The 23,084-nt window shown below is 42.7% G+C and overlaps 1 protein-coding gene across 1 annotated transcript in view; it reads left to right on the forward strand.

Annotated features, from left to right (window-relative positions):
- The window catches only part of LOC148142443 (uncharacterized), a 35,101-nt gene extending 12,525 nt beyond the window's left edge, over positions 1-22,576 (forward strand). Inside the window, exon 2 of the mRNA XM_087976581.1 lies at positions 21,428-22,576. Within this exon, the coding sequence (XP_087832707.1) occupies positions 21,428-22,576 (1,149 nt within the window). The remainder of the gene's footprint in view (positions 1-21,427) is intronic.
- Positions 22,577-23,084: the final 508 nt, after the last annotated feature.

The raw sequence follows: 23,084 nt of genomic DNA on the forward strand, positions 1-23,084 counted from the left end.
TGAGGTGGAGGGGGGGGGGGTGGAGTGGATATCACCAGGGAGTCACAGAGCGAATTTGGAAGCAGATTTTGTTCCCTCTGTGACTCCCTGGTAAAGTCTACACTTCCCACCAATACACACTATACTCCTGGCACCTTCTCTTCTGACCGCAAGAGGTGTAAAACCTGCACCCACACCTCCCCCTCACCTCCGACCAAGGTGCGAAAGGATCCTTCCATATCTGGCCGAGATTTTCCTGCGCATCCGAACAACTCATCTATTGTGTCCGTTGCACCTGGTGTGGTCTCCTCGACATTGGGAGATAGGACACGAACACGCAGATCATTTCAGGGAACATCGTTGGGGCACACGCACGAAACAAACCCAATGCCCTGTGACTGAACACTTCAATTCCCCCTCCCACTCCACTGTGAACATTCAGGTCTTGAGCCTCCTCCACTACTAAATCCAAGTGTCTCAACGTCTGGAAGAAGAACGCCTCATCTTCCAACTTAGGACCCTCCGACCACATGGCATCAACATCGAATTCACCAGTCTCCTCTTCTCCGCTCCACCCAACCTCACCCCAGAGCCAACCCTACAACTCGGAACCGTCCTCTTGAGGTGACCTATGTGTCCATCTTCCTACCCAACTATGCACTGCACCCTCCATTCCGACCTAACACCCTCTCCCCACCTGCATCTACCTATCACCTTCCCAGATACCATCCCCAGCCTCGCCACCAAACCCCCCGTTTATTTTTCAGCTCCCTTCCCCCCGTCCAACATTCCTGATGATGGGCATATGGCCGAAACATCGACTCTCCTGTTTCTCGGACATTGCCTGAACTGCTGTGCTTTTCCAGCACCAAACGTTTCGACTCTGATCGCAAGCATCTGCAGCCCTCACTTGCTCCTTCACTGTCTTTTAGCTGAGACATTTGTGGAGGCCTTCCTTTATCTTACCCCTGTTCCAGACTGCTGCCCCTAGGCTTGCTCGTTGCCTACTCTGTCTTAGCCAGAGAACTCAGTGACTCTTCGTTTAAATGTAAATTCCACAAACCCATGACCAAGTCTGGAGTGTTTTAGTCCAGGGTGTCTAATGGGAATTTTTACCCCACCTAACACCTATCAGCCCTGTATTTCATCTTGGTTCTGTATTCTGATTATCTCATGTTTGGCAGCTTCCCATTTTTAGCTGTTCCTTCACCTGCGAGTAACTGCTACCAATCGAATATTGAATATTCTTGCCAAATACCATCAAAATTTGCCTTCCTCCAACTTTGTACAACTTGCAAAAAAAAAACTCTTGGCCAAATGAACCACAGCACATTCACCCATCTCTTCAGTCAATAGGTATAGTATGCAAAGTGTAAAAGCAATTAGATTCTATTTGCATGTTCCTTTGCTTCGGACCCATTTGATGACGACAATCTCGTGGCTGGTTCCAGACTCTTCTCGAGACGAGACATTTATGCAGCATTTAATGTGAGTGTTTCATTAAATAAAGTCTACTATTTTTTTTAATGACAGAAATAGGATTTTGTGTGCAATGCTGCTTCAGAAGCATGTACTTCATCTGAGGAAATACTTTCGTGCTGATCACTCCACTGGAAGCGTTACCTTCCCGCACAATATCAGCGACAAGGTCCACTTTACTCAAAGACAAAAACCAGCTGACATCTTGCAAGTGGACAACCTGACAGTGAAGCATTTCTTCCCCACTGCTCCTGATAATGTGACAGTCTGTATACTCTGAAGTCTGGTTCGCTTGCATTTAAATTAAAGACTTTAAATGTTGCATCATTGAAACAAATTTAAGTTCCAGTCATGAGCAATAGCTCAACACGATCTGATCATGGAATCCAGGGGAAGGTAAAAATTGTTGTTAATTAAAGGAAGACGTGTCTAAAGCTGATGTTGGATGGGAGGGGCGAATTATAGTCAGTGGCAGTGTCCCAACCCATGCTCCAGAGATGTATGTTAACATCTCCGAAGAGGTTGATTAGAAAAAAAGGTTAGTTTTTCTAAAAATCCATATAAAAAGCTGACGTTAAACCCTGCTTCTGGGGATTCGGAACACTTTCGAATTCAGTAAAGCACGTTTAATCAAAATAATGCATTAAGAGGAGAATAACAACATGAAAATAAGCTAGTGAGAGACAAAAACAAGTGTTTTTACAGCTTTCTCAAGATAAGCTAAAAGGTAATCATAAAAGTCAGATATGCACCGAAAAGTGGCAGAGGCAAGGAAACCTGCAATTGTGACGGTATGAATAACAGAAATAAGGATGATATTTTGGGTCTGTCTTCAGACAGGAACAATCACTCCACTTCTCAATAATAGAAGAGAAGTAATGTCTTAGTGAAAATGAGCAGATCGATGAATTGGTCATTAGCGAACAGAAGTAGTACTGGGAAATTAATATAATCCTAGAATCTGAAGATCAACATTCGGAATCCTCAGAATATTGGTTGCAGTGATCATGATCTTTCGCTGCCAATCTGGTACATATTTGTCTTTTCTGATCAGCTTTTGCTTTATCTGTAGAACGCTTTTTCAAACAATTACATCTCTATCACTGGTTTAATTTCATGTTGTTTTCTCTCTTAATGTATTTTTTTCGTCCTACTGTACTGAATTTAAAAATGTGTTCTGAATCCCCAGGCCTGGGGTTTAACAGCAGCCTTTATAAACCAAACTGTTCATTCCCACTGCACCACAAGACACCCATCCCACCCAACATCAGCTTTATACACTACTTTCATTAATTAACAACAATCTTTATCTTCCCCTGGATTCCATGATTAAATTTTGTTGAGCTTTTGCTCATGATTGGAACTTAAATTTGTTTCAAATGATAAAACAGTTACAATCTTTGATTTAATTGCTAACAAAGCAGACTACAGATTCCCCCACCTTACCCCAGTTCCAACATTTCAGCTCAGCAGTGTCCTCATGACCTGTCCTACCTGTCACTCTCCCTTCCCACCTATCTGCTCCACACTCCCCTCTGACCTCTCGCCTCCATTCCCACCCCATTCACCTATTGCACTCTTTGATACCTTACCCCACCTTCCTCCCTGACCTATCGCCTTCATCCCCACCCCCATTCACCTATTGTACTCTTTTTTACCTTCTCCCCAGCCTCCCCCCCCCCCTTTATCGCTCCACCTTGGAGGCTTCCTGCCTCTATTCCTGATGAAGGGATTTTGTCCGAAACGTCGATTTTCATGCTCCTTGAATGCTGCCTGACCTGCTGTGCTTTTCCAGCACCAGTCTGATCTAAGGAATACAGAGTATGCAGACTGTCACTTTTTCAGCAGCAGTGGGGAGGCAATGCTTCACTGCCAGATTGTCCAATTGCCAGATGTCAGCTGAGTTGTGTCTTTTAGTAAAGTGCTCATTATCGCGAAGCTTATGATGGAAGGGTATGCTGTCAGTGGAGAGATCAACATAAAAGTATTTCCTCAGATGAAGTGCTGCTTGTGACAGTAAGTATTGCATGCAAAACTATTTACCTCGTTAAAAAAGACAAGTGGAAGTTATTTAATTAAACACACACATTGAGTTGATGGTTGCTGAATAAATGTCTCACCGTGAGCAGAGTTTGGAACAAGACACTGGTGCATTGGCATTAAATTAATTTCAAGCAAAGGAACATGAAAATGGAATCAAATTGTTTTTACACTTTGCATTCTATCCCTGTTGACCTAAGAGATGGATGGACATGTTGCGGTTCGTTTTGCCACAATGATTGTTTTGTTAGATGTAAATGTCTGGCTGTATCAGAAGGAGAGGCCCAACAGGGACAGTGACATAAGTTGAGGACTCAAGGGCAGCGTCATTAACTGGTTCAGAGTAGAGATGGTTCAGGTTGGTGACTCTTTTTTATGCTTCTCTCTGTCTGTTTCTCTTCATTTGGTTCGATTGCTCCTTCTCTCTCTCTCTTTCTCTCTCTGACTTTCTCCCACTCTTCCTCTCTCTCGCTATCATTGTCCCTCTCTCTCGCTCACTCTTTCTGTCTCAGTGTCTCTCTCCGTCTGTCTCTTTCTCTGTCACTGATTCTCTCTCTCTCTCGCACTCTGTCTGTCTCTCTGTCTCTGACACTGTCTCTCTCTCTTCCTCTCCCAATGTCTCTCTCTCTCTCCCACTCTCTCTCTCTCTCTCTCAATGTCTCTCTCTTTCTCACTGTTTCTTGTCAATCTTCTTTTCACTCTCACTGTTTTGTTGTCTCCCTCAATGAATCTCTCTGACTCTCTCTGTTCATTTTTCTGGCTCGTTCCCCCGCTCTGTCTGGATTAGTGGTGCTGGAAGAGCACAGCAGTTCAGGCAGCATCCAAGGAGCTTCGAAATCGACATTTCGGGCAAAAGCCCAGGATGAAGGCCTGGTGAAGGGCTTTTGCCCGAAACGTCGATTTCGAAGCTCCTTGGCTGCTGCCTGAACTGCTGTGCTCTTCCAGCACCACTAATCCAGAATCTGGTTTCCAGCATCTGCAGTCATTGTTTTTACCCCCGCTCTATCTCTCATGTATCTCTCTCGTTGTGTCTCTCTCTGTGTCTCTCTCCGTTTCTGAATTCCTCTCTCTCTGTCCTTCACAGTATCTCTGTCTCTTGACTCTCTCTCTTTCTCTTTTAAACAGTTTCTCTCTTAACCTGTCTCTCTTTCTCACTATCCATCTCACTCTGTCCCTCTTTCTCCTTCTTTTCCTGTGTCACTTTCATTCTCTCTCTCTTTCATGCTTTCTATCTCTTTATCTCCGTCACTGTCTCTCCCTCTCGCTCTTTCTGTCGTAGTAACTCGCCATCTCTCTGTCTAACTGGCTCTCACTCCTTAATTTTCTCTGTCTCTCTCTCTCCCTCACTGAATCTCTCCCACGCCGCCTCTCTCACACACACTGTGAGTCTTTCTCTGTTACTGTCTCCCACTCTCTCTTTCTGTGTTTCTCACTGTCCCTGTCACTTCCCCTCTCTCACATTATCTTCGCTTTCTCCCTCACAGTATCACCTTTTGACATACATGCTCTCTCAGTGACTATTTCTGTTCCTCTTTCTTGCTTCTCCCTCTCATGTCTCTCTTTCTGTTTCTCTTTCTTGCTTCACCCCCCTCTCTCATGTCTCTCTATCTTTCCTTCCTTCTGTATCTCTCTGTTTCTACTCTGTCTCTGACTCGCTCTATCTCTCAGGTTCTCTGTCCATCACGTTACCTCTCTCTCACACTGCTTCTCTCTCTCTCTCCCGCACCCAGACACTTCTGATCTCTTGCTGTCGCTCTCTCTGTCCCTCTTTCTTGTTCTTTCCCCATCTATGTCTCTTGCTTCTTCTTTTTTCTGCCTCTCTCTCCTCTTCTAGCACTCTCTCTCACTGTCTCTCTCACTGCCCCTTAGTCACTCACTAACTCCCTCTCTCTCCCACACACAGGCTCTGTCTGTCTCTCCCTCCCTGTCTGCCTCAGTCTCGCCATCTCTTCTACACTCTTTCCCTCTCGGCTTATCACACTCTCTGTGTCTCTTTCTCTCTGTAACTGTCTCTGCCTCACTGCTTCTCTCTCTCAGTCCTTCTTTCGCACTCTTTCCCACTCTGCATGTCTGATTGTCTCTCCCTCTCTCTCACTGTCTCTCTCCATCTCTCTCTCTGTCGCTCTCACAAACTGTCTCTCTCATTCTCTCTGTGTCTCTTTCGCTCACAGTTGTTGTATGTGTCTGTCTGTTTATCTCTCTCACACACTGTCCTTCAGCCTGTCTCTCTCTCTTTCTCTCTGGAGGGAAGTGCAGTTTTCAAGCCTCCAAGGAAGCAGTGGGAAAACCACAACTTTTACACTTTGATGGATTTACTGGGTAATTAACAACCATTATCCATCCCTAACTGTCTGTGAAATGAATACGGTGAACCGCGAATCACTGGCAGCAACTGTGGGAAGAAACCAGAGTTAATACTTCGAGTCTGTTGACCCTTCATCAGGAAATAAGTGATATTTATATTGAAGACTGGGATGGGTGTGTGTGGGAGAAAGGGGGGATCTGAGTGGATAGGTGGAGATGGAGCTCAGATGGATCGATAGAGAGAGAGAGACGTGTGTGATAACATGCACCTTTAAGAGGTTCTGTATCTCTTCAAGAAATGTCACAGAGTCGTTAAGATGTACAGCTCGGAAACTCGTCCATACCGACCAGATATCCCAAACCAATCTAGTCCCACCTGCCAGCATCCTGCCCATGTACGTTCAAACCCTTCCTATTCATATACCCATCCAAATGCCTTTTCAATGTTGCAATTGTACTAGTCTCCACCACTTCCTCTGAAAGCTCATTGCACACATGTACCACGCTCTGTGTGATAAAGTTGCCGCTTTAGTCTCTTTTACCCGCTCACCTGAAACATATGCTCTGGGGATGTTCTGGACTTCCCCACTTTAAGACTTTGTCTATTTACCCTATCCATGCCCCTCATGACTTTGTAAATCTCTGTAAGGTCACCCCTCAGCCTCCAAATTTCTAGGGAAAACAGCCCCAGCCTATTCAACCTCTCCCAATAGCCTAAATCGTTCAACCCTGCAACATATTGTAAACCCTTTCAAGTTTCACAACATCTTCCCGTTAGGAAGGAGACCAGAACTGCACGCAATATTCCATCAGAGGCCTAACTGATGTGATGTAGGCTGCAACATAACCTCCCAACTCCTGTACTCAACACTCTGACCAATAAAGGAAAGCATACCAAATGCCTTCTTCACTGTCCTATCTACCTGCGACTCCACTTTCAAGGAGCTATGAACCAGCATTCCAAGGTCTCTTTGTTCAACGACCCTCCCTAGGACCTTACCATGAAGTATTTGAGTCCTGCTCAAATTTGTTTTCCCACAATGCAGCACCTCACATTTCATTACATTAAACTCCATCTCCCACTTCTCAGCCCATTGGCCCATCTGATCATGATCCTGTTGCAATCTGAGGTAACCTTCTTCGCTGTCCACTAGATCTCCAATTTTTGTGTCATCTGCAAACTTACTCCCTATATCTCTTAGCTCACTCGAGAATGTACGTAATCCACCAGTTGTGTGCTCACCAACTCGGACAATGAAGGCCAACATGTCGTTTGTCTTTCTAACATGTTGCTATCCTGCAGCACCTTCATTTTGGATTTCGGTGACCTCTGGACAAGGACATCCATCGAATTATAGCTTCATACAGCACGGAAACAGACCCCTCCGTGCAACCCGTCCATACCCAGCAAGTTTCCCAAACTAGACTGTGCCAGGTCTGCTTAATACTGCATATATTTCATGATTTGCATTTGTTTGTGAAAACAATTGAGACTGATTGATTTGCTGCAGACAACATCCAGCAGTCATCATGGGTATGGCGATCAAGTCGTGCGTCTATCCCTGTCAAATGTTTTATTGCGCAGGTGAGGCTTCCTGTTTCGTGGTTTGGTGGAGCACGTTGTTTGGCAAAATAGCAACGCAGCTGAGATCCGGCATGGGACCAGCGGGTTGATGTTCCATGACAGCGATGGTCGCCTTTCGAATGAATACACATCTCAACCGACCATGTGACAAGTTCTTGCAGACGGTGAAAGTAAGAGCCACGGCGAACACTGACACAGCCCTGCTACCGACGGAAGCGCCTCACATGGTCAGTGCGGGGATTGAACCCCGCGGCTGGATCAATTGAGGATATCTTTTCGAAGTGGACGACTTGGACCGAAGTCTCTGGTTTCCATGCTGTCGATATCTCCTGGCTCTATGATATTGCTGCACACGTTGCTACCAGGTCAGATGTTAATTTGGTAACTCCAGAGTCGATGCATGAAGGTTAGCAAGAGAATTCATTCCCCTGGAGTTTATGTGAAATCTGTCGATAGAAATCCTCCAAATAAAGTGCATGAATCTTTGATTTGAATTGAACCCAGAGCGCTGTTTCTCGTCCGAGTCTGTGCCAGGTCTGCTTCATACTGCATACATTTCATGTTTTGCATTTGAATTCTCCTAACTCTGTTTTCCAAATCTATCTCATGCCCCCTTTTTGCCTTTCTGATTTCCTTCTTCAGTGTACTCCGACTGCCTTTGTCCATATCCAAGGATTCATTCGATCTATCTTGTCTATACCTGACGTATGCTACCTTCGCTTTGATAACCAAACCCTCGATTTCTCTAATCATCTAGCTTACCCTACACCTACCAACCATTCTTCCCAACCTGGCAGGAATATGCTGTCTCTGGACTCTCGCTATCTCATTTTCCAGCCATTGAAAGTTCGTGCCTAATACCATCATAATTAGCCTTCCTCCAGTTTACAACTTCAACTCTTATATCTGGCCTACCCTTTTCCACCACTATTTTAAAGCTAATAATATTATGCTTGCTGTCCCCAAAGTGCTCCCACACTGAAATCCTCGTCTCTTGCCCTGCCTTATTTCCCAAGAGTAGTTCAAGTTTTGCACCTTCTGTAATACGTGCATCCACACATTTAATCAAAAAAATTCTTACACACACATAACAAATTCCTCTCCATTTAAACCATTAACACTATGGCAGACCCAATCTCTGTTTGGAAATTTAAAATCCCCAATCATAACTTTCCTATTATTCTTACAGATAACTGATAACTTCTAACAAATCTGTTTCTCAATTTCCCTCTGACGATTAGTGTCTCTGTGGTCCTCAATGCCGCTGTGTGTGTAAGCCGTACTTTATCAGTCTAATTTCCCATTCTGTCTATTTCTTTGTCTCCTGTATGTAATAAGGTAGTTCCTATCTCCATAGACTTCCCAAATGCTAAGTGTCTCGTCCATCACCTCATTGAAGATGGATTGTCTTCCAGAGGAACAAACGTTAATGGAGGCCTGGAGTTTTCAATAAATCCTGCCGCGAGTTAAGATCACACACTGTGAACAGAGCAGAGATCAATGGGAGAGCTCCAAACATCGGCTAACATAGTGTGGGATGGATACATTTCTGGAGGTGGAGCAGAGTACAGACACACTTCAAGCTTAATCACCACCCCTAATTTAATGTATGTTATAGCAACACAGTATAAGGAGTTCGCAGTCATCAATGCAGTCCTGTACTGTCTTCGTGAGCATCAGTGCAAAACAGGTGAAAACGTCTCCCAAGAGACGGTGGCAATGCTTCCTGGGATCCTTCTGTTCTGTGTTGCCTCTCTGAAACTATATCTGTGTCACATTTTGTCGACCAGTGTCTTCAATCATTCGAACTCCTATAACAGTTACTATCTTTGTAACCTTCTCGTATCTCTCTTATTCCTCCACATATTTGAAACGAACTCCAAACCAGACTACCATCCCCATCTCAGGAAATTGTGATTGTCTCCATAGCATGTCTTATCTCAGTGGCCTTCTCTTCCAGTAAATGGACCAGAAGTAGACCATTCAATCCATCTCGTCCATGCGAACCAGGTTTCAAAAACTGAATAAGTCGTATTTGCCTGCCTGCATTTGGCCCATATCTCTTCAAACCTACTCCACTCCATATACCTGCCCAAATGTCTCTCCCATGCTTTAATTGTACTTTTTTCTAACATTTCCTCTGGCTGTTCGTTCCATATATAGAAGATGGAGAATAGAACATTGAACACTGCAGTGCAATTCAGGCCCTTCAGTCCTCGATGTTGCGCGAAACTGTCAAAATAATCTGAAGGCCAATCTGCCCGGTTGTTTTCCATTTTAATCCATATGTCTGTCCAATGACCATTTAAGTGTCCTTAAAAAAATTGCCACTGTTGCGGGCAGTCCATTCCACGACCCGACTATGCTGTGAGTAAATAAACTACCTCTGACATCTATCCAATTTCTATCACGCACCGAACCTAAAGCTATGTCCCTCATGCGAGCCACCACCATCCGAGGAAAAAGGATCTCATTGTCCACCCTATCTAACACTCTGATAATCTGATATGTTTCAATTAAGTCTCCTCTCAACCTTCTCCTCTTGAATAACAACAGCCTCAAGTCCCTCTGCCTTCCCTCGTAAGACCGTCCCTCCGTACCAGTAAACATCCCAGTAAATATCCTGTGAACCGTTTCCAAAGCATCCACATCCTTCCTATAATGTGGTGGCCAGAACTGTGTGGAATACTCCAACACCAGCCGCACCAGAGATTTGCACAGCTGCAGCGTGTCCTCATGGCTCCGAAACTCAATTCCTATATTAACAAATCTAAAACAAAGTATATCGTTATGTCTTCTTAATAACCTTATCAACCTGGCTGACAACTCTCTGGGCATGGGCACCGACATCTCTCTGTCTATCTACACTACCAAGATACTTTACACTAGCCGAGTCCTCTGCATTCCTGTTACTCCTTCCAAAGTGAATCACCTCACAGTTTTCCACATTAAACTCAATTTTCCTCCTCTCAGCCCAGCTCTGCAGCTTATCTATGTCCTCCTCGAACCAACAATATCCTTTGACACGATTCACAACTCTACCGACCTTTGTGTCATCCACAAATTAACTAAACCATCCTTCTGGACACTCATCCCAGTCATTCGTAAAAATCCAAAACACCAATGGCCCCAAATGAGATCCGTGTGGTGCAACATGAGTTACTGTACTCCAGGATGAACATTTCCACTCAACCACAACCCTTAGTCTTCTTTCAGCCAACTAATTTCTGACTCAAACCGCTAAATCATCCTTAATACCATGCCTTCATATTTTTTGCAGCAGACCACTGTGGGGAACTTTATCATACGCCTTACTAAAATCCATGATCATCACAGCAACCGCTTTACCCTCATCCACTTGTTTCATCGCCTTCTCAAAAAACTTAATAAGTTTCTTGAGGTATGATGTACACTTTACAATACCGTGTTGACCACCCCTACCTCACATATTCTTTTCTCAATCGTTACAAATCATATCTTACAACTCTTTCCAACACTTTACGCACAACCGAAGTAATGCTCACTGGCCTATAATTGCTAGAGTTGTCTCCACTCCTATTTTTGAACAATGGAGCAACATTTGCCACCTCCAGCTTTCTGCCACTATTCCTGTAGACAATGACAAAATAATGATCAAAGCCAAGAGCTCAGCAATTTCCTTCCCGGATTCCCAGAGAATTCTCGGATAAATCCCATCTGCCCCAGAGGTCTTATCTCCTTTCACACGTTCCAAAATTGCTAACAACACCTCGTTGTGAACATTAGTCCAATCTAGACTGGTCGCCCGTATCTCAATATTCTCCTCGATAACATTGTAATTTTCCATCATGAATGCTGACGAAAAATATTCACATAGTGCTTCAACTATCTCCTCTTACTCCACACACACACTTCTACTATTATCCTTGATTGGACCTAATCTTACTCGAGTCATTCTTTTATTCCTGATATACCTTACGGGTTTTCCTTGATACTATCCACCAATGAATTCCCATGTCCCCTCCTGGTTCTCCTGACCTCTCGCTTTCGGTCTTTCCTAGTTAACCTTCATTTCTCACGCACCCTAACTGAGGCATCACTTCTCATCCTAACATAAGCCTTCTTCTTCCTCTTGACAAGAGATTCAACTTCTTTAGTAAAACATGGTTCCTTTACTCGACAACCTCCTCCCTGCCTGAAAGTTACATACCTATCAAGGACGCGCAGTGGCTGTTCCACGAATTAGCTTCGCATTTCAATTGTGCCATGCCCTAGAGTTTCCTTCCACATCCTATGGATCCTAAATCTTGCCTAATCACAGCATAATTGCATTTCCCCCAGCTATATCTCAGGCCCTGCGGTATATAAACATCCGTTTCCAGCGCTAAAGTAAACATAACCGAATTGTGGGGATTATCAACAAAGTGCTCACCAACCTTCAAATCTAACAACTGGCCGGACTCATTCCGCAGTTCCAAATTCAATGTGTCCTCGACCCTTGTTGGCCTGTCGACATATTGTGTAGGAATGATGAAATGCAAACAGACTGGAAACGCAACTGACACAGAAAAACTATGGAACCGGTAGAGATTGCAGTCGAAGCTCAGAATACAGAGGTACTGCAACCCCAAACGCTCATTGATACAGTTTCTCGAAATTAATTTTGACGTGGTTTTTTACTATTCGGCTCAGATCTGTGATCCGAACCAATGATTCTCTGTCAAACATATGTCGCTTGGGGAAAAATGTCTTCTGGAAGGCAACGACAAAAATCCGTTGAAATAATGCGTTATAGATTCAAGTTGAAGCTCTACTATCTCTTCATTGGGCTTCTTGCATCTTTTTCAAAACGTGGCACCTTATTTTGGTGATCAGGTATCGCTTGTAGAACATGGAACATTACAGCGCAGTACATGCCCTTTGACCCTCGATGTTGCATCGCCCTGTCATACTAATCTGAAGGCCATCCCACTTACACTATTCCATGTACGTCCATATGCCTGTCCAATGACGACTTAAATGCACTTAATCTTGCTGAATCTACTACCGTTGCAGGCAAAGCATTCCATACCCTTACTACTCTCTGAGTAAAGAAGCTACCTCTGACATCTGTCTTTACCTATCTCCCCTCACTTTAAAGTTGTGTCCTCTCGTGTTTGCCGGTCCCATACTTGGAAAAAGGAAGTATTAATATTCGATTGGATGAAATCGTGGAAGTGGTTCCTCTCTTCCCATTTATTTCCTCTTGTATTGGCTTTCACCAGTTAAATATCACCCCACTGTTTTAATAAAAAGCCAATGCGTGTGGGATCTCCGTAGTGCTTTCCAGATAATAGCCCTGCTTCTGCTCACTTGCAACTTCATTCTGATACCTGCTTCTCAAAATATCTGAATATGTGGTCACTTAACGGTAAAGGATCTGAGCAGGTTACAAAATAGTATGACAAACTCTTCAACTGCTGCAAACCAAGGGTGCCACGTTCACTATTCAGAATAACACTTAATATTTCCGCTTGTCCACAATTTCTCGAAGTGATAATACTTTTACAAGCTTTGTTACTTTAAATAATTGTGTGTTGTGTCTCTGTGCATGTGGTTTGTTTCTATTTATCTCTGTTCCTCAGTGGCTTGCAATTCTTACTGTATCGCCCCCAAGTCAATGTAATGTTGCCATTCTTCCCTCTCCACATGGGCATTGTTGCTGGTTTTCCTCTGAGATCAGTGCAAAACTCTCCAAGTTAATTGTAAGCCCTATACGTTTTTGTTATGTTTCACCCCTGCAATCTGGGGTGCTGCTTAGAAATTTGAGTATTGATGGAAAAAAATTGAAACCTTTACTGATCAGGATATTTTCAACGGTAGCAACACAAAGGTAGAAAACGTTCAAACTACATCAGCAATTAGTGCTGATTGGAAAAAGCACAGAGAATGGACGAGAACTGAAGAGCCTTGTGGTTTGTTTTGATTCAACCAATCGACAGTTTCCATTCTCAGTTTTACTTGGCTGGACAATGCCTTGACTAATCAGTCAACCTGCCCTTATAAAATTTAACAGCGTTAAGCTGTCAATTGCCCATCAATTATGATGCACTTTCCGATCCATCAGAACTCTTTTCTTATACAGTGTAAAATATTGTTCCCCTTTATGTCGATATTCCCGCAGCTTTCCTTATGAAAGTAAGATAAAAACAAACTAGAAAAATACTTTTGCTATTTTAAAGCAATACTCAATGTATGTATTTGAATATCGGAACACTTTGCAAATGGAATATCCAACATACAGCTGATATGAGTAAAACGGAATCTATGTTTAGGACTCGAAATGGTTTAACCCCCTGAAAAACCTATCCTGTTCTTAGACATCCGCTTTGACCATTACATCAGTCTGGATGTTGAAAGATAATTTTCGCAACTTGATCATTTCTGTTAACTGCTGTTTAATACATTGCTGAAACTTTGGAAATTGCACTTTATTCCATTCATAAGACGACGATATTTTGTTAAATCATGTGATATGCACAATGCAAAAGCAATTGTCATTTAAAGTTGCTTGGACAAGGCTGGTAAACTTAAATTTGTATTTATCGAGAAAGAACTGAGATCTTAAGTGGCTCACTGCCATCTAATGTTTTAAATTTAGAATGTATATCTTCAAATTCTTCAAAGCCATGATCCACGCACCGTCTTCTACTTTTTATATAAAAACTCTGTTCTTTGGTTCTCGAATTGTTGTGTTTATTCCTTTTGTCCATGTTGATGACCGAGCCCCCTTAATTGGCTTTATTCTATTGATCACTTCCTCAGATGACTTCTGGAACTCATTCGCTCTTTTTGAAAGCCTGCTTAAAAACCCTGTTTCACGTGTCTGGTCATCTATCCTAACTCTTCTGGTACATGCCACGAACTTTCTCCTGTTTGGCAATCAGTGCATCATTTCCCGTTAAAGCGCCTCATAAATATGAGAATTTAATGCCCACTTTGGCAGATTTAATTTATGCCAATTGGAATGTATCTGCGAAGCCTCTAGCTAAACTGAAGCAGGAAACAGCTTCAACCTGTGCACACATCTTATCCTAAAATATTGCTGCTTCTCATTAGCTTTTCAAATGCACTGATCCATTCGAAATTGTGGATGGGACATTGACATTCAGAGAAAATTGTTTCTGATGGATGGAAGTGGTTGTTTCTGCACTTCTTGCATTTCTATTGATCTCAGCCCAAGTCACAGTTCCGAATTTCAGAGTAAGTCAAGACTGTTTTTGTTGAACTTTATCAATTCTGACCAGTTTGCCACACTTCCATGTTGTTGTATATTGGAAGCAGGTTTAAACTAATCAGACTGGGTTACATCAGACCTGTAGGGACATGCTGCAAGATCATTAGGTGGATAATAGGTTGTAAAATTTCAAGGGAAGGCAAGAGTCAAGATTAGAGTTGTGCTGGAAAAGTACACCAGATAAGGTAACATCGGAGGAGCGGGAAAATCGAAGCTTTGGCAAGAGCCCTTCATCAGGAATGGTCAAGGCTGCTCATCAGATGCCGCCTGATCTGCTCTGTTTTTCCGGAATCACTCTAATCTTGACTCTAATCTCCGGCGACTGCAGTCCACACTTTCACCTAAGGGAAGGAAGGAGTTGCAGTACCTCTTATCTTTCCATCTAAATGGTATTTTATTGATTTCAAAACAGGGAAAGGATGGCCACTCAGTTGGCCAGTGTGGAGTCTGTTCCCACTAATGCTCGCATTTTATCAGTAGTAGGTGGATCCTGCATTGTGTGGGATACCACATCCCGAATGCTAGAGGAACGCCTGCAGACTCAGGATGTTCCACCTTAAAAAGATCAAACAGCTAACAGCAGCGTATCCCAACTGCATACTGGAATAGCCTCCCGTCTACGGTCGCGATCATTTCTGGAACTGGAAATCCAAACAAACGAGTAGAAAAGGCCTTGGGAGGCGGAGTGTACAAAATATTGCCAGGGTTCGCTTGGCAGATTCTACTGAGGCCATTAATGATTCATTTAACATGCCCCCAGTTGGCGCACAGACCTTCACCGAGTGGGAGTGTTGTGAACAAAGCTTTTTCAGTTCTCTCATCCTAAAACTGATGAGTAACCATGCGAGAAAAAATATTCACGTTCAGTGCTGCGCACTTGAGACTTTTTGTGTGTATTTGTGTGAAAAAATTTATAATTCCTCTCTATGTTGTCAATACTCAATTCATTTCATACAATGGTGATTTATTGTTTATTCATTTGTGGGACTTGGCCGTCGCTGGCTAGCCAGAATTGATAGTCCATCCCTATTTGCCCTTGAGAAGTTTGTGGTGAGCTGCCTTCTTGAATTTCTGCAGTCCACTTACTGTGGGTTGACTCATAATGCCAGGAGAGAGGGAATTTCAATGTTTTGATCCAACGATGTGAGGGAATGGGGATATATCTCCAATCGGGATGGTGAGTGGCTTGGAGGGAACTTGCAGGTGGTTGTGTACCCAAGTACCTGCTCCCCTTGTTTTTCTAGATGGAAGTGGTTGCGTGCATGGAAGGTGCTGTCTTGGAACCTTTAGTTAATTTCTGAAGTCCACCTTGCAGACAGTAATAACCATTGCTACTGAATGTTGGTGGTGGAGGGACTGAGTGTTTGTGGATATGGTGCCAAACAGGCAGGCAGCTTTGTGTCAAGCTTCTTCAGGGTTGTCGGAGCTGCACCCATCCAGGTAAACAATTGAGGTTTAGTTAAGAAAAAGAAGGAAGCATATGTAATGTATAGACAGGATAGATCGAGTGAATCCTTAAAAGAGTATAAAGGCAGTAGGAGTATACTTAAGATGGAAATCAGGAGGGCAAAAGGGGGGACTTGAGATAGCTTTGGCAGATAGAATCAAGGAGATTCAAAGGGTTTTTACAAATTCATTAAGGACAGAACGGTAACGAGGGAGAGAATAGGGTCCCTCAAACATTAATGAGGCGGCTTTTGTGTGGTGCCACAGAAAATGGTGGAGATGCCACACGAGTATTTTGCAACAGTATTTACTGTGGAATAGGATATGGAAGATATGGAATGTAGGGAAATAGATGGTGACAACTTGCAAAATGTCCATATTACAGAAGAGCAAGTGCTGGATGTCTTGAAATGCATAAAGTTGTGGAGTATCCTGAGAGACAGGATGTGCATGTATTTCAAAAGGCAAGGACTTTTGAGGGATAATCAACGTGACTTGGTGGTGGGAAATCATGTCTTACAAACTTGATTGTGTTTTTTGAAGAAGTAAGAAAGAGGATTGTTGAGGACAGAGTGGTTCATGTGATCTATATGGGCTTCAGTAAGATATTTGACAAGATTTCCCAGAGGAGACGGGTCAGCCAGGTTAGATCTTAAATAGAGGTTTAACTAGCTACTTGGATACAGAACTGGCTCAAAGGTCGAGGACAGAGGGTGGTGGTTGAGGGTTGTTTATCAGACTGGAGGCCTGTGACCAGTGGAGTGAAAATAACCCACCACCAATACCCTCTGTCTTCGACCTGTGAGACAGTTCCGCATCCAAATGGTGAGTGCTCCAGCTATTCCGTGAGATCTAACCTTCCTCACCAGTCTCCCATTGGGAATCTTGCTGAAAGCCTTCTTGAAGTCGATGTAGATAATATCTGCCAATCTGCCCTCATCAATCCCCTTTGTTAGTTCTTAAAAAAACTCAATCAAGTTTTTGAGACATGATTTCACACGCATATCACCATGTTGACGATCCCTAATAAGTCCTTGCCTTTCCAATTGCATGTACATCTGGTCCCTCAGGATTCCCTCCAACAACGTGCCTACCATTGACATCAGGCTCTCTGGTCTATAACTCCCTGGTTTGTCCTGACCACCTTTCTTAATCAGTGGCACCACGTTAGTCAACCTTCAGTCTTCGGGCACCTCACCTGCGACTATCGATGATACATATATCTCAGCAAGTGGCCTAGCAATCACTTCCCTCGCTTCCCAAAGAGTTCGAGGGTACACCTGATCAGGTCCTGGATATTTATAACTTTTACGCATTTCAAGACATCCAGCACTTCCTGCTCTGTAATATGGACATTTTTCAAGGTGTCACCATCTACTTCCCCACATTGCATATCTTCGTTGTGCATTCCACAGTAGGTACTGGTGCAAAATACTTGTTCAGTATCTGCCCCATCTTCTGTGGCTCCACACAAAGGCCGCCTTGCTGATCTTTGAGGGACCCTATTCTCTCCCGAGATACCCTTAATGTATTTGTCAAAGCCTTCGGATTCTCCTTAACTCAGTTTGCCATGTGCCCATGTCCCCTTTTTACCTTCCTGATTTCTCACTTAAATACTCCCATGGGGAACCTTGCTGAAAGTCTTCCTGAAGTCCATGTAGATAATATCTGTCAATCTGCCCTCATCAATCCCCTTTGTTAGTTCTTCAAAAAAACTCAATCAAGGTTTTGAGACATGATTTCCCACGCATATAACCATGTTGACGATCCCTAATAAGTCCTTGCCTTTCCAATTACATGTACATCTGGTCCCTCAACTGCCTTTATACTCTTCTAAGTATTCACTCAATCTATCCTGTCTATACCTGAATTATACTTCCTTCTTGTTATTGACAGCCTCGACTTCTGCTCTTCCCAATGGAGGAACTATTTTCTCTGCACCTGCTCTTATCAAAACCTTTCATAATTTTCACCCCTCAGCCTGCTTTTCTTTTCAAGAAAGAAGTGAACAGCACGACCACTCCTCCCTGATATACACACCCATAAATTTGTGTTTTACTCTTAAATCTCTCTTCATCCTCTGCAGTGTTTGTGTGACCATTCTATAACGTGGCAGCAAGAACTGCAGGCAGTACTTTTAATTCTCGTCTAAACCATTTTAACAGGGATCTAGCAGACATGCCTACTTTCAAATCTATCCTTTTAGAGATAACGTTTATCGCTTTGTTTGCGTTTTGATGGTCTTCGTTTCTCCTTGGCAATTTTTTTAATGATTGATGTAATCGTGTGAGATCCCTTTGTTTGTCTCTCCCACTTAGACATGCACCGTCGAATAAGTGACCTGCACATTATTGCTACCAAGATACAGCACGTTACATTCATCTATGTCGAACTTTATTTGCCAATTATTTCACCATATTGTAAATTTATTAATGACCTCCTGTAAATTCTTGCAGTCCTCAGATCTGACTAGCTTACCACATTCCCTAACAATTTGATGTCATTGAATTGCTAAATATTTTTATTTTGTGATAATTAGAGACAGTATTTAATTTGCAGTTTTAAATCATTTTGCTTTGTGTTTTATGGTTAAGTACTTAGAAAAGTGCAGTAAGTCACATGATAACTGTAACAACTAAATGTAAAATAACGGATGGATTAAAGTTATTACAAATACAGAAATAATTTGTAAGTTCTCGTAACTGCAAGTTCAAAACAGGAAATTAATTTTTACATGAATCATATAGGGGGATTAATCGCACTGCAATTGCATTTCTTTTTTGTTGCAGTATATTTCCCCAGTTTCTGTGCAACTGGCATTAAATTGAAAAGGCACCCATACTCGATTTGACACCAACTGATATTAAAGCAATGACATCATTTATGTAAAATGCAGCATGATTTATGGCGACTCACTCTCGGTTTTTACATCTCAACGGCCACATTCAGTAATATAATAAGAAACTGAATAGGCTGTTTGTTTTCACTGCACCATCAGAGGGTGAGCGGTATAAAATCTTGAGCGGCATAGATATAGTGGATAGACAGGATTTTGTGCTGGGATAAGGGAGTCCAGAAAAGAGGGGTAGGATTAGGAGGAGAGAGGAAATAAATGAAAGGGTCCTAATGGGCAACATTTTATAGCAGAAAATGTTGCATTTATGGGATGATCTGCTAGAGGAAGTGGTGAAGGTTGGTACAATCTACATATGTCACATATCATATCATATCCTCTTTCCCCTCCTGATTTCTCTTTTTAAAAAATGTCCCTACAACTCTTATATTCTTCAAGAAATTCAATTGATCTCATTTGTCTATATGTCATAAATATAATTCAAATAGTTCTAAAATAGTTATGGAAAGGATAAGTCTTGTATAAAAGTTAAAGTTTCTCATTGGATCTCTGCAAATTTTGATAGAATGAAACAAAAAAAACATCCAAGAATGGATTAGAGTAAACTGTTTGCAGGTGAAAGGAGAGCCAACAAGTGCGAGGCTTTCAGAAGTGAGATAATGAAAGTTCAGCGGCATTACGTTCCTGTTAGAGTGAAGGTCAGGCTGGTAACAGGAGGAAACAATGGAGAAATAAAGATGCTGATGTTCTGGTTAAGAATAAACATGTGTTATATATTAGAGTCAAAGAGTCATACAAGACCTATCCTTTCTATAAGTATTTTAGAACTATTTGAATTACAGTCACTGGCCCCAAAGTGCTACGCTATGGACACTTCAATCACTTGCCCTGCCTTATATCACAAGAAAAGGACAAGTTTCCTTTTTTTTTTTTATCTGTGGCGGTTGCATCTACATATTAATTAAGAAATCTTTCTTGGGCACATGTAACAAATTCCTCACCATCCACGCCCTAAACATTATGGTGTCCCAATTTATGTTTAGAAGGTTAAAATTCGCCATTTTTACAACTGTATTATTCTTACATCTCAATGAGATCTCTCCACATATTTGATCTTCAATTTCACTCTGACTACTGGGGGGGGGGGGACTATTACAATCGCATTTCCTTCTTATTTCTGAGTTCCATTTGCTTAGCTTTACTTTACAATCCCTCAGAAATATCCTCTCTTAGTACAGCAGTACTATCTCATGACAGGGAATCAACTGACGGGAAGCGTCTTCTCGCTCTTCCGACTTCCTTTGATGGTGTGAATTGCCCTTACGAGATTCTGTGTATAAATTACTCTATTTATTCTTCAAAACTGAAAATAAAAACATAATAGGTGACTTGGTGATGGGAAATATAAAGGTACATTGTGCGTAAGGCAAATTCTGGATATAACACATAACAGAAGAAAAACTCCGTTCTCTCTGCTCAGGTCTTGCCTGGGCTGCTGTACCTTCAGAGTATTTCCTATTTGCTTTTACGATGAAATCAAATTAATCTCATTTGCTGTTTTGTTGTAGTCAACCATTTATTACAAGAAGTTTGCCTTTTCAGGATATACGTTGCCTTTTCGTGTACATTCTCGGAGTTCAAAGTTTGGAGTATTTGTTGTTACAACCTCTGCCTCGGTCCATGAGGCACAATTAAAGAAGAAAAATGAATAACAATTTAAGGTCAAATATTATGATGTTGGAAGAACAAGGTAGAATTTCAATTTTTTACAGATGCTGCAGGGAAAGTAGCAACAGTTCCAGTAACGACCTCCTTGTGTCAGATATATCTCTGTCTCATCGAACTGTGAGGTGCTTCTTTGTTTTGTGATGAACTCAGGAGAACATATAACAGTAAAGTTGTAAATCCAAAGGTGAGTAGGAGTAGATAATCATCCGTGTATGTGTGCTCAAATCAGGGAATGTACCATGACATGTCGACAGAAGAACAAATAAACGCCAACTTCATAAAGAGTGCTGCAGACAACAAGCACAAATGAATTATGTTAAATTGAAATAAAACAAAGTTAAAAATCACGCAACACCAGGTTATAGTCTAACAGCTTTAATTGGAAGCACACTAGCTTTCGGTGCGACGTTACTTCATCAGGTGATAGTGGAGGGCTCAATCCTAACACAGAATTGATAGCAAAAATTTACAGTGTGATGTAACTGTAATTATACATTGAAAAATTGATTGTCTATTAAGCCTTTCATCAGTTAGAATACAGTGATACTTCCACTTCTTTCATGTATAAATAACAAAACCTTTTTTTTAAGTTGCATTCTCGGGTTAGCTGTTAATAATGGTGATAGCTAGACAATATGTTGAAAGTGTTGGATCCCTGTGTTCTTTGTCTATGCCATGATGTTTAGATTGATTCTAATGTAAAAAGTGACATAATAGAGTTTTACATAAATTCATGCAGTTTTTGTGCTCAGACTAGTGCGTGTCCGTAGGGGATAGCTGGTTCGAACAAGACGTCTTCTCTATGCAGAATCTCCAACGAACATTGTACACCAGGTACATTGATGACATTTTCTTCCTCTGGACCCATGGCGACGAGTCACTGATAAAACTACACAATGACATCAACAAGTTTCATCCCACCGTCAAACACACCATGGACTACTATCGACTGTCTGTCTCATTCTTGGACACATGCGTCTCCATCAAGGATGGGCACCACAGCACCACACTCTACCACAAACCCACAGACAACCTCACAATGCTACACTTCTCCAGCTTCCAAGCAAAACATATTAAAACAGCCATCCCTTTTGGACAAGCCCGACGCATACACTGGATCTGCTCAGATGAGGAGGAACGTGACGGACACCTGGAAGTACTCAAGGATGCCCTCACAAGAACGGAGTACAATGCCCAACTCATCGACCGCCAGTTCCGACGTGCCACAGCAAGGAACCATAATGACCTCTTTTGGAGACAGATACGTGCTGCAACCGACAGGGTACCCTTCGTTGTTCAGTATTTCACAGGAGCTGAAAAATTACGCCATGTTCTTCGTGACCTGCAACACATTATCAATGAGAATGAGCACCTCACCAAGGCCTTCCCCACACCTCCACTACTTTCCCTTAAACAAACGCCAAGCTTCAAACAGATAGTTGTTCGTAGCAAGCTGCCCGGCTCTCAGGACAACTGCATACAATCCTGTCACGGTAGATGCAGCAAGATGTGTCAGAGTCTGGACATAGATACCATTATTACGCGTGGGGACACCTCCCCCCTTGTACATGGCAGGTACTCATGTGACTCAGCCAACGTTGTCTATCTTATACGTTGCAGGCAAGGATGCCCGGAGGCATGGTACATTCGGGAAACGGAGCAAAGGCTACGAAAACGGATGAATGGGCACCGCACAACAATAAACAGACAGGAGGGTTCCCTCCCAGTTGGGGAGCACTTCAGTGGTCCAGGACATTCAGCCTCCGGCCTTCGGGTGACCATCCTTCAAGGTGGACTTCGGGACAGGCAGCAGAGAATAGTGGCCGAGCAGAGGCTGACAGCTAAGTTTGGTATCCATGGGGAGGGTCTCAGCCAGGTCGTTAGGTTCATGTCACATTACAGGTGACCACCATTGCACTATACACACACACACACACATACTCCTACACGCAGACACTCTCTCTCACACAGAAGCACTCCTATACACACATACACACAGACGCGCACAAAGACACCCCCACACACCCTTACAGACAAACACTCCTACACTCACACATGCACCCCTCACAGACTTAAGACACTCTGCACTCACTACACACACACATACACTTTCTCATACTCACAACCCACAACCCAAGCAGACACACACACACACACAGACAAACACCCACATGCACACATATATTTTGTGGGGTGAGTTTGTACTTGCAGGGTACATTGTACTTTGCTCAAAAACTGCATGCATCCATGTAGAAATCTGAGCTCAAAAACTACATGAAATTATGTAAAACTCAGTTATCTCACTTTTTTAGATTAGAATCAATCTATACATCATGGCATAGATGGAGAACAGAGGGGGGCAACACCTTCGACATATTGTCTAGCTATCACCATTGCTAACAGCTAACCCGAGA

Source organism: Chiloscyllium plagiosum, unplaced genomic scaffold (assembly GCF_037043375.1).
Source record: "Chiloscyllium plagiosum isolate Xiang-an unplaced genomic scaffold, Cpla_swu_hap1 HiC_scaffold_29, whole genome shotgun sequence".
NCBI lineage: Eukaryota > Metazoa > Chordata > Chondrichthyes > Orectolobiformes > Hemiscylliidae > Chiloscyllium > Chiloscyllium plagiosum.